This window comes from Moschus berezovskii, chromosome 10 (assembly GCF_049115385.1).
Source record: "Moschus berezovskii isolate FMDL1 chromosome 10, NW_MosBer_1.0, whole genome shotgun sequence".
NCBI classification, from domain to species: domain Eukaryota; kingdom Metazoa; phylum Chordata; class Mammalia; order Artiodactyla; family Moschidae; genus Moschus; species Moschus berezovskii.
In genome coordinates this window covers 38,321,213-38,340,831 of record NC_142469.1, presented here as the reverse complement: position 1 = coordinate 38,340,831, position 19,619 = coordinate 38,321,213, and the positions used below count along the sequence as shown (strand labels likewise).

Genomic DNA, 19,619 nt, shown 5'->3' with positions numbered 1-19,619 from the left:
AAGAATAAGATACCATTTTTGAGTTTTTCCTCCTGACTGACCTCAAATACCCTTGACAAAGAAATAGCATTCCTACATATTTTACACCTAGTTCTTAGGTTGACTATAAACGACCACATGTAAACCTTGTGAGGAGCAAACTGAACAAAGTTTATAGATATGTCTAAAAATTATTAGACACAATTTGAGAACTTCTAAATTATATATGCTTAGATGACAAAATGGATGAACATCCTCTTACACAATATCTAATAAGAAACAATTTTATTATTATTATTATTTTTTTTTTGGTCACACTGAATGGCATGTGGGATCTTAGGTCCCCGAGCAGGGATTGAACCCTTATACCCTGCACGTGAAGTGTGGAGTCTTAACAACTGGACCGCAAGGGAAATCCCTCATTGTCTAATTTTTATCAGTGTTATCCTTAAGGACAACACTGGTTATCAATTTTTTCTTTTTGCTGCACTGTGCGGCATGAGGGACCCTGGTCAGGGATCTAACTGAGCCCCCTGTACTGGGAGCGTGGAAGTCTCAACCATGGACTTCACAACTCACTGATACAAATGACCGAAGCTACTGGAAATAAAGAAAAGCTTTAACATGAAAGACTTGTAAAATGTTTATTTTTAAATGAGATTAATACCATTTTAATATAGGAGAGATGCCATCTTTATTTACAGGCTAATAAAAAAATACTAAAACTCAACACAACTAGATATGATACATTTGTCAAAAATCCTATAGATTTGAGGCCAACCCTACACGGAAACTGGGTAGCTAGGATAGCGCATTACATAATAAGGACATCAAAAACATGCAACTTACACATGTTTTGTTTCTAAACATGAAAACAAAGTCTACGGGTGGGGTGTGTGTGTGAAAACCAGCACCAAAGAAACGCTGAGCTAACTTTTGACAACTGTTAAGTCAGCCAAAACCATTTGTTTATATTACCAAGGATCTCAAAATTTTCATCTCTTTTCAACCTATTTTAAGTCTCATAACCCAAACGCTGTTTGCCATCAAAGTCACAGACACTTAGAACTGTAGAAGTTAAATGTAAATATATACACACATACATACAACCCTCATACTCTTGGAATTTTTTTTCTCAGCTATTCTGTTTATGTGTGCATCTTTATACTTTTTTTTTTCCTTTTTAGTTGTAATGGCTTTGCAACAGTTCTCTCCTTATCTGGTTTTGTCCTAGAAATAAGTTTCTTTCCTACAAATGTGAAAACATAAAAACTGCTTCTCATTTAGACCTTTGGAAAGAGTCTGTAATTCTCAGTTCATCTTCCAAAGACCATATATTCTAAAAGGAACTTTTAACCAAGTACTTTCTAAACACCAGATGGAAATCTCATAGTAATCCCAGTAATCCCAGTGCTCTCACATAGGCTGCAAACCAAAGTGAAGCAGGAATGAAATGGGAACTGGCCTCTGCAATTTTAAACTAACTGGAACATTTTTCATTTCGCTTATCAGTCCAAGAAGGGAGTTTCTATCATAACCATCTCATATAATCCTTTACATTACATAGCGTCCTCAAAGAAATGCCAACTCAAGGCTCTTAAAAAAAAAAAACTCTTTATAGACATATTAGTTCTTGAAAATCAAAAGGCTTTGGTTAATATTTCCTAAGGATTCGGTTTTAGTAGATAAAAGATACTCTCTGAAAAACTGCCAAGGCCATTCCATCCTAAACGGTGTTTAAAAAAGATAAGAATAACATAGTTTCAAGTCATAACAAAAAAGCTTTCAGATAAGTAACAATGGAAATTTTTTTTGACTGAATGAATGTACTGGTTAAAATCCAGTTTATAGATCTCATTTCATGCATGGGGAACACATAAGGAGGAAACATTTTTCTTTTAAGAGTCCTAGCCTGTCAGGAGCAAACAATAACACGTGGCTTCCTTATTCAGTTGTACAATTAGATACTAGTTTTTGCTCAGAGGCAACATTATGCTAAAAGGTATTTTAATATCAGTAACCACATATACTACGAAGTGCATTTCCTATTACAAATTAACATGGTGATATACAGATGAACAAAACTACCAAAACAAACCATAAATGAGTAACAGTTGAAACATAAAATTTATAAATAGCAAAACCACCAAATAAAGTATATACATTTTATAGATTTACCTATGAACAAATATATAGTGCATCTAGGAAAGACAAGAGAATGTGTTTTGTATCACATAACATCTGAATATTAGAAATGAGATACTGATAATGCTCTAAAAGCCTTCTCCCAATTTATATTCCCGTAAATGTATATTCTTTAAAACAATGATATTGGCAAAACTATCATCTCTTCAAATGCAATGTTTTTCACTTTTCCCTGCAGGGTACAGTGGCCTGCGGAACAGCACATAAGACAGCAGGCCCTCCAAGCTTATTCCTGGGATAAGAGAAGTAGCAAACCTAGTTTGCATATGAAAAGCACTTTAGTCAAATTTAACACTGAAAAGCCAACCAAAAAATTATCATATCAAAACGTGTTCACTTTATCCTGCCCACCACCAGTGCCTCAGATTTATAGATTATTGGCAAATCAGTTAGTTATCAATACTTTGTGAGAAAACTGTTTGAATTAAATGTATCTCATTGACATAGTAATAAATTTGAGCTTTTACTGCCAGAAAAAAAATGTACCTTTAAATGCTAGGACTATCACAATACAAACATTATGAACAACTCAAAATGTATAAAACTGTCTTTCGTGGATTCCAGAAAAAAAGCATTTGTGACTAAACATTAATAACGTAATGCTCCAATACCGCGCACACAAATCAACATAATTGAGAAAAGATATTTCACACTCATCTGCATTTCTTTTAAAAAACCTGAAAAGTACAATAACTGAAACTATTTCTAGTGCAGCATTGATTGATACAGGATTGCTTAAAGAAAACTATTCTGTACTGCATGAATAACATTGAAAAGCAAACTCATTATAATAAATGATCATTAAGAACTGATTTAGACATCAGGAAGCACATTAAATTAAAAAAAAAAAACACTAAAACCATTCTTTCAGTTAAAAAACAAATTTAAGTCAAGCCTACATTTCTGCAATTCACTGAGTCAAGTTCTCTCCTTTGAAACATCACACTTAACATTCTGGAACATATGACATGAATTCATTTATTCTTATATTCAAAGGCTATTCTTTAAAAAAAAAAAAAAAATTCCAGTTAGCACTGTCCTTCTACTAAACGGAAAAGGAATCACATAAAACAGTAGTGCTTCATTTGGTACTCAAGAGCCTAATACTACCCTTTTGGGAAACACATGCTTTGGTACTTTATAAACTTGAAGAAAATCAAAACTGCTTTTCATGCAATAGCTAATTATGATATACCACAGAAAACAGGGAGTTTTATGCATTTAGAATTGTTCACATGAAGCCCTGAGGTACCCGCCTTTCATTTCGGCAATAAACAGCCTCCTTAAATCTTGTATAGTCTTTGTCACCATCTTCCCTAGTGCCCCAAATTCAGAACAGTCTGATTAACAATCTTGTCTGAAGATACAGTCAATTTAATAAGACTTTTTATGATACAGACTGTGTAGATCATCTAATTTAGAAGCACTGTCTTCTAGAGGAGTTTCACTTGAAGCTCCTAGGTCTCCATTTTCGTGTCCATCAGTAACTGCCTTCTTATTAAATCCTGAAAGAGAAAATAAGCAAATACTTTCTAATTAAAAAAAATCATACTTCTATTGAGCAATAACAAAGGAAAGTCCACTGTAACTAATAATAGTAGTATGAAGCAAATAATGGGGTCTACATTAATCAAGACAGCAATTTCTGACAAAGGAATGCTTTCTTATAGCAGATATCAAACACTGTACAGATGTTTTTAATATTATCTATTGGACCTATCTAAAAATTATATAAAATTTCCTACCAAATTATTCATGAAATTCAGAAGTGATACACAGAACTGCAAAATTAAATCAGTTTTACTTAACACAAATACCTACGGAACTGTATATTCTTCTTTCACATTTTGCTATCAAATTATTTAACTTCAGCTCACTGAGGCACATACTAGTTTATTTACTAAATAACCTGTTGGTAAGACAATGTTCAGATAAAATTTAAAACTAATTTTGGTTAATCTACAAAACAGATAATAAGGCTTGCAAATAAATGAAAACTGACTATGCAATCTGCTTAGTGAGCTATGAAACATGGATACATGCTAAAAAGATAACCAATGGATACATTTCTTGTGATTTGTGATCAGTTAATAGTAATGTATCCTAAGAGTATACATGTTTGGTTATTTGGGTCACATTTTAAATGGTTTGTAATTTATATAGGTGACAGGGAAACCCTTTAAAAATGCCTCAGCTGCAAAAAGGGATAAGCCTTCTAATCCTGACAAAAAAAAAAAAAAAACAGAAGAAAAGGTAAAAGACAACAAAATCAAAAGAAAAGCAGCTCAGTAGTGCAAGGTCTTGACATACTGACACAATGGTTTTGTTCAAGATGCACAAGGAGACCAATGCAACTGCTGTCTTTGTACAGATACTTTACAACACACAGGCTGACCAAAAGGACAACAGTTCATCAGTCTACTGTAACACTCTATGCCACTAGTTCTCAAACTTTTTGATTTCAGGATGCCTTCACTCTCTTAAGAACTGAGAACTGCAAAGAGCTATTTTTCATGTGGGTTATTAACAGTAAGTGATGTACTGATGTTTACCATATTAGTGATTAAAACTGAGAAATCTAAAAAAAAATTACTTTGTTAAAAACGGTAGTAAACTCCATAAATGTTAACATAAATATCTGTTTAGTGAAAATAATTCTAATATCCAAAACACTTAGTCAGAAGAAAGTCACAATGTTACAATTTTGCAAGTATCTTTAATGTCTGGCTTTACAGAAGCCTACTAGATTCTCATATCTGCTTTCACTCAATCAGTTAGAAGCATGTGAAGAAAGTTCACTTCATGTTGATGTATAACTCTGAAAAGGGAAGAGTAACTTAGCCTTTTCAAATAACTGTCAATATTCTTCTTTGATATTATACCAAATTTTACAATATAGAATCTAAAACCATATCAATGAACTTTCACACTCTGATGCATTAAAATCATTTGTCTCTCTTGCACTTTTGAATGGCTCTTTCACCCATGCAGGATTCAGTAATATTACACGCTGGTCATTTCAAAAGTATTAGATCCCTGAGTTATGCAACAATTGCAAAAGCTGACACATTTCATTTTACAATATCAAAAAAATCATACTCATGAATATCACCACCAATCTCATTAGTAAAGCTCTTTAAGTGTCAGGAAGCTGTCAAGCTCATGGTGGTTGATAGGTGTTTTACAAAATTCCAATTTCCACTCGACAGCTCACATTTTATCACTGGCAATAAATACTGTCAGTTGTTCTTGAAGTGATGGATTCACCTTGTTCATTTTAAAGAAAACGCTGCCAAACAGTCTGAACAACCATAATTTGTCATTCTTTCAAGTAAAAACTGTCATCCATGAAAAGAATGGCTAATTCAGCTAGCAAGTTAATCACTTACGTACTTTTTCTCAAGACTAGCATCTTAGTTCAGCATATAAACTCAGTGCTATGCATACTTCCCATTTCATCACACAGAATAATTAAAAAGTCACATACTCAACATTTAACAAAATGAATAACTTTTACTATTTTATAGAGGACATTCTTAAGAAACTGGCATTTCCTTCTCTTATTCTGAGCAGATGACAAGGAAGAACACAGTGATCACTAGTAAAGCAGTGCTACTTGACTTGACTCATAGTAAGGCACCAATAGTATTACCACCATTGATTTTGTACCATCAGTATAAGTATCAATACAAGACAAACAATGCCTTAGTATTTATTAGTATGAAAAGTTTGGATCTCAGAACTCCCTGAAAGGTCTCAGGGTCCCCTACAGACCTATGGATCACAATTTAAGCACCACTGCTCCATATAAAAGTGCTAGAATTGTTCTTTAAAATATGTATAGATGATAGCACAGGAACTAAACCCAAAATCCTCAAGATTACATATCCTGATTCTAATAACAATCAAGAGATAACAGTGTAATTACTTATTCAAATTCAGCCTGTAAAACCACTGCATTATGAGAGAAGAATTTGCATTAAAACAGCAAGATGTTAAGATGTATCTACTCTTAAAAGTCATGTTGGCCTTTGTTTCTGTCTAGAAAAGTTGAATTTTATTTATATTTCAAGGATTAGCTGTAGTTTAGTAACTGATCATATATTTGCCCAAGGTGAATCTAGAAGAACTGACATGTAAGTAAAATATTGGCATAATGACTGGTGTATAATAAAGCTATAATTTAGCAAGGGAGGGCTATCTGTTAATAGTGGTTTCCCCATCATTAAAAGTGTTACAAAGAACATCTAAGTCTTTTATGTTTTTTACGTTTATTGACAGTAAAAATACTTAATTGTCACATTCACGGGGATTTTTACCTTGCAACATTTTGCTCTCCCCACTTGTATCTTTACAACTAGCGCCAGGATTACTACTTCCCTCTAATTCATCAAGGTACAAACGGTAGCGATGCCCACTCTCATCTTCATACTCTACATTTTCATCGTCAGAATCCACTTCAGGAGCCACGTAAACTACTTCAAATTCAATCTCTCCTCTCTAAAATGGGGGAAAGAACATGAGAAAACCAAGTTACTGTAACTTTAAAAGATTTCCAAATTCTTTGAGGTGAGAAGCAACAGTTGGGCCTCAGATGGAGCTCCTTTCAAGACAACAAATAGTGAAATTTTAGACTCTCAAGAGGTACACGTAATTTCCTTTCAGTATTACAGATCTTTCTCCTGATCAAAATATCTTCCCCAAAAGACCTAAAACAAAAAAGGATGATCATTCAATTTACAGAATTTTGGAACAAAGTGTTCAGTTTAAAAGTCATTTTGTCATTTTATACTTTACAAAGTAGCAATTCAGAACATCTATCTAACAGTCAGATATTAAAGTTGCAGCTAAGGACACCACACAAACTTTTCTTTGACTAACTCAAGAAACCTCGACACAATGATTTCTTGCTTCTTACTCAATAGGTCTTGAGCATTTCCCTAAGTGTCACTGAGTGCCAGACATAGCTGTTGGTCAAGGTATTCTGTTGAGTAATAACAGCAATTACTGCGTTTACTGTTCAAAATTATACCCTTCAATTATCAGAACAGCTCTATTGCAGTCCCCTGCACATGAATGAGAAACCTGAGTGAGTCCTGGAGAGGGCTGGTAATTCTCAATAAGATGAACAAGTAAAATAGAAAAACAGAAATTGACTCCCAAGTCCTTGCTCTTTCTCCTATAACAGACTAAATGTGTAATATTTATATTTTATTCTTTAACAACAGCTTCATGTTAAGTAAAAAGTTATAGATTATTTTATATTTGTTAAAAAAAATTCCGAGCTATAATTGTCACTTAATAAGAGACTACAATCACTACACACAAGACCAGTGTTTATAATTCTCTGAAAATTGTGGCCTGCCTTTGCTCAAAAGAAAGAATGCCGTTTTGTTTTTTGTTTTCAATTGTTACCCACTAAGTCTCTTTGGTGCTCCTCTTTCCCGGCAGTTTAAGGTTATCCTTCAGAACTTTAACGTGTGTTCAGCATCTCCATGAAATTTTGTATCTCATGAACTGCCTGTTTATGTCCCCTTTACCTCAGCAGCCATTCATCCCACTCTTACACTGCAGGATGACAGCCAAGCTGGACTGAGAAAACACCAACTTAAAGTAAGTAGTGCTGCATTCTTAAATCTCCCTCATCAGACAATGCTTTAAAAATAACACTTTGGGGAGTCGGTAAATGCAGTGTATTAGTCACTCAGTCATATCCAACTCTATATGACTCCATGGACTGTACGTGGAATTCTCCAGGCAAGAATCCTGGAGTGGGTAGCCATTTCCTTCTCCAGGGGATCTTTCCAACCCAAGGATCGAACCTGGGTCTCCCACATTGTAGTGGTCTTCAGTAAAGTTCTTTAGATGACAGAATCAGGTCTGTGGTAGCTGTCATGAAGAAACAGATTTTAGGTTTAATATGAGGAAGAGCTTTCTAAAAATCGGCAGTCTAAAACAATGAAATGGACTGCATTATCACCAACAAGTCCTCCCTTTAATACTGAATACAATTATTTCCCAGGTGGCACAATAGTAATGAATCCCCCTGCCAATGCAGGAGATGCAAGAGACATGGGTTCGATCCCTGGGTCGGGAAGATCCCCTGGCATAGGAACTGACAACCCACTCCAGTATTCTTGCCTGGAAAATTCCATGGTCAGAGGAGTCTGGTGGGTCCTTGGGGTCGCAAAGAGTCAGACACGACTGAACACACAACACACACACATTCATTTAGTGATACTGTAGTTTTTTATGCATCAAGTAGAATTGAACTAAATGAGCTATAAATTCACTTTCAACTCTGAAATTCAAGTCTGCTCTGGCATACTATACTGATCATCCAATGAACATATCAATGTACTAACCAACACCTCTCTAATTCCCTCAAACCTATTCCTGAAAGAAAAACATATTTTACATCTTAATTTTTCTGGATAACAAATATGACTTCTGGATATGAATCTCAGTTCTTTAATCTACTTGTTCTGCAACCTTGAGCAAACTAATTTCTAAGAACTTTATTTCACTCATTTTAAATAAAAGGGTTTGTTAAAAGATTTCTAACGATGCTTGACTTCTAACATTTACAACTATAAAATCAATCCACTTCTAGCACTGTTTTTTCTATAATATTTCATATCTATATAGTGTTTTAGTCATTAATGATGTTGTGCTTTCCAAGAACCAAGTCCTGTTCTGAACACTTCATATGTATTAACATACTTAATCCTTCCAGCTCTCAGATGAGGACATTGCAGCACTAAGGACTTAAGTAATTTGCTCAAAGCTATACAGCTGTGAAGAAGAGCAAACAAAATCTTTTTCAGTAAATCTGGCTGAATGTCTTCTATAAAAGGGTCAAGTCAAAGGAAACTAGTATCTACAGATAAACACTTTACTACCTGAGAAAACTCCTCGGGAGGTTTCTCATCATCTATTCAATAGACTCAAAAAGGAACAACTGAGAGATCCTATTTTAATTATATAAAGGGAACTTACCTGCTGGGAAAGAATGGTTACAGCTTCTTTATGCTTTGTGTCCCGTAGGTTAACTCCATTAACAGCCAAAATAGCGTCTCCAACATGCAGCCCTCCACACCTATCAGCAGGTTGCCCTGGGTGGATCTCAGAAATGAGGATTGGAACACCATGTTCCTTTCCACCCTAGTCAAAAAGAAAAAAAGCAGCAAACTAGTTTAACTTTGTGAAGTCACACACTATTCTGATAAAATATTTTTCTAAAAACATTTCAATAAGCACCTATACTGTCTCTATAAATGCTGAGTGATATACTATTTGCTACTTAGGTAACGGTAAATCAAACTATCATGAATATCAAAGAGTTACCTCTAAGTAAAATGATTAATAACACATATGTGCTTTTTAAAATGCATTAAAGAATTAAAAAAAAACGAACCCTGAAAAACCGAAAGAACAATTGGCTTAACTCTCTTAAACATAAATATTTTATGTATTAGTAGTCCTAGTCCATAGTATTATCAGATTTTATCAAACCTAAGTCCCAATGAACCATAAGAAAAAAACCCATTACTTTATGTTCCACAAAAATAACTGTAAGAAGAATCTGAATTTCACAGATGTGAAAATGTGAATGCAATGCAAAATTAATGAAATACTGCATTTGGTACCTTTCACTTTCTAGCTGTAATCATAATTATGTGTGCGTCTTATTTCTCTTACTAAACTTATGCTCTTTGAGGGAAGTATACTCAAAAAGGTAGGTATATTCAATAAATATTAGATAAACTTTTTGTTATGAGAAACATTTCTACAGTAAACAACACCAGAAAGTAAATAAAGTTCTGCAATGCCTAAGTATAAAAAGCCAGCTTACTTATTGATTTGGAACAAAGCACTAAACAGCAAAATGCTCTAGTTATACGTATTTTAAAATAGATTGCTCCCATGAAGGTTGTCCAAGACAACTGTTTGTAAAGGAATTAATATTAAAAAAGAGGAATACTTGGACCCAAGAGCCCGTGAAATCTGACAGCCAAGAAATGAGACAAGAGAAAGACAGCAAACACTCTTAGAGAGAAGAACAATACAATCTGGGGTTATTTAACACAGAAGAAAACAGTCCTACCCAATCCCAAAGGCTCCTACAGGCATCACAAGATGTGGTGCAGAGCTATGATATGAGTCATAATGAAAATGATAAACAATGATTACTGAAAAAATACTTTAAAGAAATAATGAACAGTTATCAGGAAGATTTACATACCAGAAAAAAAAAGTTTACACAAAAGTGTTACTACCCATGGGGATAAGTTTAGTTATTTAGAAAATAAAGTGATGTTCAACAAAGGAGTGTGATTATACTAGAGAAGTGTAGAGAAAAGGAGACTGGAAGCACTACTTCTTACTGTAATTGAAATGCCAAGGCCTTCATGATCTTCCTTAAGGAGGAGAACTTTTCTAATTGGACCAACACCTTGGCTTTTCTTTAAAGAGTCTTGATCCTTGTTGGAGAAAAAAAAAGAAGAAAAATTAGTAGTACTTAAACTATATACCATACAGAGTAACTTGCTTTTAGAAATGTTTATTGTTTTCCTGTAATGGATACACAGCATAATGTTAAGAAAGTAACAGATAACATGGGAAAGCAAAAATAATAGTTGTAGTAATACAGTGAATGTACATGATTTTCTCACCCTCTTGTTAATTTCTTTAATACTTATACATGACATTACAAAAGAAACTACTGCCATGAACTGAAAAACAATATCTTTAAGAAATAAAAGGAGGTAACTTTATCTTCACTGGAAAATAGCTTTAAGATCTATATCCATTTCAACTGATTTATAGAACTGAAAAAACAAAATGTCAATTGGTCATTAACTACTTTTTCATTTATTTGAGCTCTGGAATCTACTTCTTAACTAAATGACCTTGCTCCATCAATAATTCTTTCTCTGGTACCTTTACTTTTTCCCTCTCTCTACAAGCTCCTTCCCTAAAAAGAAAAAATGTCAAGTCTCACCAAGCTATAAAACACAGACCATGTACAAACACAAAACATATAAAAACCCTTAAACCATCCACAATCTTGGTTACCTTCTAGCCACCTTCCAACTTTCCTGAACCTTTTACACAAAGTTAATCCTCACTGTAGTTACTTCCTTGCCTCCCATATTCAGTAGTCTGACCTGTAACTAGGGTTCTGCTCCACCTGCTCCACTGAAGCTGTCTTCTCTGCAGTCACTGGTAACCAATGTGGCTGCTTCCAACGAGTACTTTTTAGTCACTGCCCTTCTGAGCCCTGCAGAAGTTGATACTGTTCACAATCCCCTCCCTGAAACCCCTTTTCTTTGGTGTCCATTACACTTTGTTGTACATTACATGACATGGGTTTGGGTGGACTCTGGGAGCTGGTGATGGACAGGGAGGCCTGGCGTGCTGCGGTTCATGGGGTCGCGGAGAGTCAGACAGGACTGAGCGACTGGATGGAACTGAACCATTACACTACTTTTCTAGAAGGCCCGTATCTGACAGCTCTGTCTCAGGCTTCTGTCTTTGGTGCTTCATTTCCCTCCCCCATTTCTTAATGGTTTCCTTCCATCTTTTTACTTTCTATATACTTTTCCTGGATGACTTAATCAATCCCATGGTTTCAAAAGACGATTTACCTAGTAATCTTCAACTCAAGAGTTCTCTCTGAAATTCTAGAGTCATATATATAATTGGATATAACCTGGCTGTCCCACTGGCACCTCAAACACTACATGCCTAGAACTGATATCATCTTTCTACCAAAACCTTCCGTTCCCTTTATTTGGTTTATCAATTCAAGCCATCAACTCACTCGACTGCCCAAACCAAAACCCAGAGTTTCCTTCTTACTCACCTACTTAACCAAAAGCAGTTACTCACTAACTCCTTTTGATTCTAATTCTTTCCAACCTGTTCTTCCTCTGATCCCTTTCTCCTTATTATCTTTCTAAATGTATTTCTCTGATTTCAATTAGGCCCTCTTCCAAAATATCCTCCTCACTACCCAAAGCAACTGTCAAAAAATGCTAAATCTTATTAAGTCCACTATTTTATTTGAAAATCCCCTGACCATCAGGTTAAGATTCAAATGCCTTTATACATATCAATTCTTCTTACAATAATCTTTTCAAAGGCAACAAATAATTTTACTATTCGAGGCCAGGCTTTACCTGATACTAAAATATGTGATCCACTGGACAGGAGTTAGATATGATTTTATTATATTAAGGCTTGTACTGTTAGGCTGCTGTTGTGGTGAAATTTAATAAACTTTTATGTAGGGAGAAAGAAAAGTTCCTGTACAGTGGTGGCTACAGAAGCAGACAACCGGACACAGATCTCAAATTCCATCTTAATCCAAAACCAAACAGGTATAAATGTTAGATTGGAAACAATATATAAAGCTAGTTACCAAGAGTCCCCTTATATAGAACTACCCCCAAATATTTGCCAATATATCAATAGGATCACACACACTCTGCTAAGCTTAGAACTTCTGTAAACATGCCTAACTGAGATCCAGGAAAATTCTGAAATATGAGCTGAATAAACATGCATCTGCTATCAATAGTTCAGTGTCTTCAGAAATACCATTTTTGGGGTATTAAGTGTAGGAGCTATATGGGCTGCTGAAACCTTAAATATGTATCTACTTTAAAATAAGTTTAATCCCACTTTCACTTTTAAATAAAGGTTTTTAATTCTACTAGAATTCTTAAAAATGCAAAGGACTTGTGATTAAAGAAAGGACAAAACTGAGTGAGAAATAGCAGCAAAGCAAACATACATGGCCTGGTGGAGCATGCATCGGTCGCTTCAGGTCATTGCGTCCTCTACAGGCTCTGATAACAGTTTTGTGACGATGCAAATGTATTTCAGCTTCCAACTGGTTCCAAAGCTTATCATGAGCAGGTCCCTTCATATCTCGTCCAAGTAGCTGTATTTGTTGGACTCTTCATTTGGGAAAAGAATTAATTCAGTTAGTTTTTCATTTTACATATAAATATACACACACATGCTGCTGCTGCTGCTAAGTCACTTCAGTCGTGTCCGACTCTTTGTGACCCCATAGACGGAAGCCCACCAGGCTCCCCTGTCCCTGGGGTTCTCCAGGCAAGAACACTGGAGCGGGTTGCCATTTCCTTCTCCAATGTGTGAAAGTGAAAAGTGAAAGTGAAGTCGCTCAGTCGTGTCCGACCCTTAGCGACCCCACGGACTGCAGCCTACCAGGCTCCTCATATATATATATATAAAAAGGCACACACATATATAAATATAGATACATACATATAATATTTATACACACACATATATATAAATATATATAAAGAATTCAGAAGAATTACTGAACACAAGTAGCTTTCACATAAATTTAATTTAGTAATGAAACTAATACTCAGGAATTTCCTGATTTAGTAATGAAACTAATACTCAGGAATTTCCTCAGATTTATAAAGACATGAAAATTCTGAAAGGCATCTTCAAGGGAAAACTAGTTTAAAAAAAAGAATGACTATGACCTTCTTTAGTCACATATCTAATTCATATACATCTTAGAAACAATTTAGGAGACTAATGTCAACATGTTTCATGTCTTACATGCAATCATACTAGTCTTCAGATGAGGCTAACTGTACAAAACATTTTTTCCAATGACAGTTTCTTTTCACAAAATGATTACTTTTTTTAAATGTGGTAAAATTATTAGAAATGTGTACTTTGAGATAATGTAAATTATTTTTATTTGCTCATCAGTTCTTAATACAAACAAGCAGAAAATTATTTAGTAATAGTGAATCACCAGAGTTTGTGAATAATTTACCATAAAAGTTAATGAAAGCAGAACTCTATATTATGGTAAAATCAGTGTCATTCCAATGTTTTTGAGGGACAAGAAAGACTGGGTTTCGATGGTCACAGAAAGAATTCCTATGAAAGTCCTGCTGTACACGGGAACATCATCTGTTATGGTGTGAAGACAGGAAATGGTGACAAGTATAGCTCTAAGAGTTGTTAGCATTTCACAGTAATTTACTAGTAGTGTGTATGTCAACCAGAAACACTTGCTTAGTATGGCTAATTAAATCTGTAATATGTAATGCTACGAAGTTAACAACAGTAAGCTACAATCAGCCATAAAATCACTCTTATATAAAGATTAATAAATTGTTTACCAAAAGAGATAAGAGTCCACCTCTTTAACTATGCACTTGGTCACCTAAGAGCAAATGGGTACAATGGTACCCCTTTTCCACACACCTTCCTGCCAGCTCTTTATCCAAGTACTTAGCAGCCAGTCTTGCCCCATAAACTTCAGCCTGGAGAACAGCTATATGTCTGCGAAGGGCTTCATTCTCTTTTCTCAATAACTTCACTTCAGCTTCAAGTTGAGCTTCCTTCATTTTCTCTTTTTTGTTTGCTTCGAGCTCTCTCTCCTGTTGCAATTTTTTAAAAATGCAATGAAAATACTTTCAAGATGTTTTAGCAATAGACCATGCTCCTTAAAAGACACAAAAGCATACAATCTATGATACCAACGATGAAAGCATATGATAAAAATTACCACTTTATTTCTATAAAATGGAGCACAATGATTTGGATCCAGTTTCTTTCAAAACTAGTACCAGAGGTGTTAGAACCACTTCTAGGTAAGATAACATAGCTTGAGGCACCCTGATCCTGAGGATACTAAGATTAGTAGCCTTCTCTAAGCACATGTTATCACATACTAATAGTAACGGCTTCAATGGATAATTGAATCTACTCTCTACTTTCTAAAATGACTCTAAAACTAGACTAAAATAATCACTCTGGTAACTGTGCCCGAACATTTCATTAACTTTAATGCAGCAATTCTATAAACTATAAATTCGGTTACAAAGAGAAACATTTTATAGCCAATTTATCTTACAGGATTGTAAGAAACTTACAATGCTTAAATTAGAACAGATACTCTAATTTTTTAAAAACATTTTACAGTAATGGAGAAATGTTGGTAATAACTGCATTAAAAATATTTACACATTAAAACATGTCTATATAGAGAACAGACTTGTGGTTGCCAAGAGGGAGGGGGAGAATGAGAGCGACGGATGGGGAGCTTGGCATTAGTAGATGCAAGCTATTACATTTAGAATGGATAAACAACAAGGTACAGCACAGGGATCTTTATCTAATCTCCTGGGATAAACCACAATGGAAAAAAACATAAAAGAGTAAATATATACATGTGTATAACTGAGTCATTTTGTAGTATAGCAGAGATTAGCACAACATTGTAAATCAACTATACTTCAATAAAAAATATAGCTTATGGAAAAACTAACTATAGATAAGTATTTTCATGATGCAGATTATCACTGAACTTTGGGATCTGGAATGAATCATCTATTTGTTCAAACGTTAAAGTGACTGAAGAACTGTTTTCTGAGAAAAAATACTGGCCTAACTTGCCTACTATGAGGTTGGATAGATATCCATTTTTATCTCTCAAAAAAGGATGCTATCCTTTGCTTCACTTGGTAGGTAACTCATATGTATGAATTTATAGGTGTCAGCCAGAGAATAAAACCTTAAGATTTTTGCCACCAAGTTTTTATCACCAACTCACATGTGAGAGAAATAATTTCCAATATACTTTCAAAGTATAAAGTACAGTGTACCAACTATACATCAAGGGTTACAAATGTAAATACCTTTGGGATCCAAGCACAGAATAGGCAGGTAGGTACAAAGGAAAGTGGAGGGGAAAAGAGAAGGTAAAAATCCTGCCTCCTGCTGCTGCTGCTAAGTCACTTGAGTCGTGTCCGACTCTATGCGACCCCATAGACGGCAGCCCACCAGGCTCCCCCGTCCCTGGGATTCTCCAGGCAAGAACACTGGAGTGGGTTGCCATTTCCTTCTCCAATGCATGCCTGCTGCTGCTGCTGCTGCTAAGTCACTTCAGTCGTGTCCGACTCTGTGTGACCCCATAGATGGCAGCCCACCAGGCTCCCCCGTCCCTGGGATTCTCCAGGCAAGAACACTGGAGTGGGTTGCCATTGCATGCCTAAAGACAATCAAATTCAAATTTGAACTCAAACACACACACACACAATATGACTAAATAAACCCTTCTGAGAGTTGGATAAGGGCCCTGAGAGATCTTTTAAATGTTATTTTCGGATCAAGAGAACCATCCCAAATTTGAGTGGAAGTGTTTACTGACTTAGAGCTACTTTCACAGATTCGTTAATTTATAGAATCTATAAATCCTATGAAAATGTAGTTATATTTACTGATGACAGGCAGAAGACACTGTTCACTATACCATGTCCCCTTTAGGAGATTTAAATAAAGCTCCACCTCAGCACCAGGAAGAATGCTTCTCTTGAGTGAATGGCACAGGATATTGTTTCTAATGTTCAAGTAGTGAATACTGTAATTATTTCCCTTTTACTATAAATAATAAACTGAGAAACAAATGTAAGCAAACTTTTAACAATTAATGGAAAATATTTTGATACTAATTTCGATGTCTGCATTGATCTACTGTTTTAACAACAGCACATCAATATACAATATATTTAAACATCAATATATGATATATTCCAACACAAGGCAGTGAGTACCACCATCTTAAAAACAATTAAAAAAAATAGCCTAAAATGAATGACAATTACCAAATGTTGAATATACTTATCACTTCCTTGATTAAACTTTTGTCATTATATATGTGATAACAAGGAAGATTACCATGCTTTTTCAACTTCGGTAAAAAGACAAATATAACAAGTAGATCACAATTGTCTAGATTTTTTTTTTTAAGAACTAATAATCTAGCATCCTTTTACAAAAACTTTGGAACTCTTAAAATCTCAATTTATTTCAGAATCTCTTTCCTAAAAGGGCAGGTTATCAGTTCCAGAAGAAACCATGGTTCGGACAACATGAACAAAGTCTTTTTAACGACATTTATGGAGTTTAATGCTTTTGTTTCAGAAAAAAAGAGTTCCTAGAAGACCAAGAATTGTTTATGGGCTAAGTAAATTTTATGTTGAGGATTATCTACTTACAATCACTTTAATGAGCTATTTATACAATATTTATGAAATATGAGAAACATACTAAGTCACTACTTTGCTTTAAAGATTAAACTCCGAGTGAATGGGACAAACTCTCTAGCCTGAAATGAACAGATGCAAGCAAAAACAGGACTCAGAACCCAAAGTTAATCACCTTTAGATTTAAAGGAAAGAATCTTGTTTCAGTTAACCTGTTCATCATTAGGTAACAACAAAGAAGTTAATTTTGTATTCTGATATCCACACGCTATATTTCCAAAAGAAGAAAAGTCATATGACAACTTCGAACCTGATCAGGCTTAGGTAGTGGGAAAAATATTAAGAATTTATCTATACTGTTATTTTCTAAGGTAAATTTAATAAAGGGTTTCAAAAATCAATTGTTTCAAAGGCCACACAATTATTCTCAAGACTGCTGAAAAGTTATAACACATGCAGTGGATGAATAAGAAACCAACATGCACATTCTTTCTCTGGGAATAAATTCAAATAGAAAAGGAGGAAAGAGCTAGGCCTGCATAAGGAAAACCAATTGTTCTTTTGAAGCAGCGGTACAAGCAAATTACAAAGCTCAGAAGTTGTCAAAACTTAACGGGTTCTACAAATAATGGCAATAAATCACAAACAAAAGAAACATCTTTTAACAACATGAGGTGAAAAAAGAGCAATGGGCTACTGACTGAATTTGTCAGGTATTGGCACATTAAAAAATTACCATCATTAACATCACTTTCAGATATGTACAAGGTGACCACATGTACTATGCAAAAAAAGCACTAAGGACACTTCAGCACAACATATTAAAGCAAAACAGAAATGGCATACTTACCAGCTCCTCCACAGAGGGGACAGACTTAAGATATAAGAAAAAAGTTTTATAATTAGAAAAACATCAAACAAATAAATGTATTTAGTGGTACAATCATTACAAGGAAAATTCCTATATGTTGAGTATCACTTGGGTCAAGTTCATTAAAATAAATATATTTGTAAATCCACAAGCAATGGTAATCGTACAGGATTAATTTTTTTTTTTGTTTTATCCAAACTGGTTAACACACTTGGTTCAATGTCTTTCCACTAAAGCACCATGTTTCAAAACTAACGTTAACATTTCAGATGAATTCTATTCTAGTGAAAATGTACATTGTTTCTCACTGTTAATACCAAATATTCCAAAGCAGCAGTTATGAATCTGACTCATCTCAGTTAAATAAAACATTAACAATTTATATTTAGAGAATTTCAAAACTTAAAAGTACTTTAAGAGAATGTAAATATTCATTTAAATAAACTCTAACACACCAGTATTAGAAACTAATCAACCAATTAAACAGAAATAACTGAAAAGGAATAAAACTTTAACTGCATTGCTGTCATCATCAACGTCATCTTATCGCATCCCTCTCCCAACACTGCTGTGTTCCCTATAGTACACTTAATACATATGAGGTTAAATCAAAATGAGACTTAAAAAAAATTCTCTTTAAACAACCTACATTGATTAAGAGGGCAATAGTTAATTATGTAACACTTATAAAAACAAACATTATGCAAACACGAGAAAGCACTCAGTGGCAGGGAAAACACTTACTTTAAGAGCAAAAGAAAAAACGTGCCACTGGCTGACACCCAACTGCACTTTCCTCCATTTTCTTCCTTATTAGAAGAACTCAGATTTTACTGGAGGTGGTCATGTGACCAACTAAGAGCCTGACATGCAGCTAGGGAAGGCCAATGAGACAGCTAAATGATTGGCAAAAAGCTGAGGAGGATAAGGTCATTAAAGAAAATGAATGCAGCTAGGAAGCATCGTTTTGCCCTTAGATCTTGGAATGCAAGATCCTAGAATGTAGGTAGGAAGAAATCCTGAAGGCAGAAACCATGAGCTGAAGATGACAGAGCAGAACTACAAAAGGAAGCTGGATCCCTGGTATCTGTGGAGCTGCCCTACCAGCTCTGGACTGCCTGTCTCAAGCCTTCTTCAACTGAGAGAAAAGACTGATAATGTGTACTATTTAAGAACAATTCTCATGTTACTTGGGATCTGTTTTATATGTAGCTAAATGAAATCTTAACTGATACAGCAGACTGGCAAAAAACCTGCTTACATGTTACAATCACAAATATCTTTTAAATATATTTATATAGATCTTTTTAAATAGGAATAAGATTTTATTCTAAGTACCAACTGGTTATTGATGTTGTCACTGGTCGTCTCCAGGTAATGAGATCAAGGATGATTAGGACAATCTTCACATTTCCTGTATTTTCCAAATTTTCCAGGAGCATACACTAATTTTTATAATTAAAAAGCCTCATTAAAGACTGTTCTTTTCACCCTCTAAAATACATATA

The 19,619-nt window shown here is 34.7% G+C and overlaps 1 protein-coding gene across 2 annotated transcripts in view; it reads right to left on the bottom strand.

The window, feature by feature from the left end:
- Positions 1 to 609: 609 nt before the first annotated feature.
- GOPC (golgi associated PDZ and coiled-coil motif containing) overlaps positions 610 to 19,619 on the bottom strand; it is a 40,401-nt gene continuing 21,391 nt past the window's right edge. The window contains exons 3-9 of one of the 2 annotated variants that reach the window (XM_055433872.2): positions 18,091 to 18,114; positions 14,458 to 14,633; positions 12,986 to 13,151; positions 10,572 to 10,667; positions 9,184 to 9,348; positions 6,504 to 6,684; positions 610 to 3,689 (exon numbers count right to left, since the gene is read on the bottom strand). In XM_055433872.2, coding sequence (XP_055289847.1) covers positions 3,559 to 3,689; positions 6,504 to 6,684; positions 9,184 to 9,348; positions 10,572 to 10,667; positions 12,986 to 13,151; positions 14,458 to 14,633; positions 18,091 to 18,114 — 939 coding nt within the window. In that variant the 3' untranslated portion in view covers positions 610 to 3,558. The remainder of the gene's footprint in view (positions 3,690 to 6,503; positions 6,685 to 9,183; positions 9,349 to 10,571; positions 10,668 to 12,985; positions 13,152 to 14,457; positions 14,634 to 18,090; positions 18,115 to 19,619) is intronic. The other variant, XM_055433873.2, reaches the window with a different exon arrangement.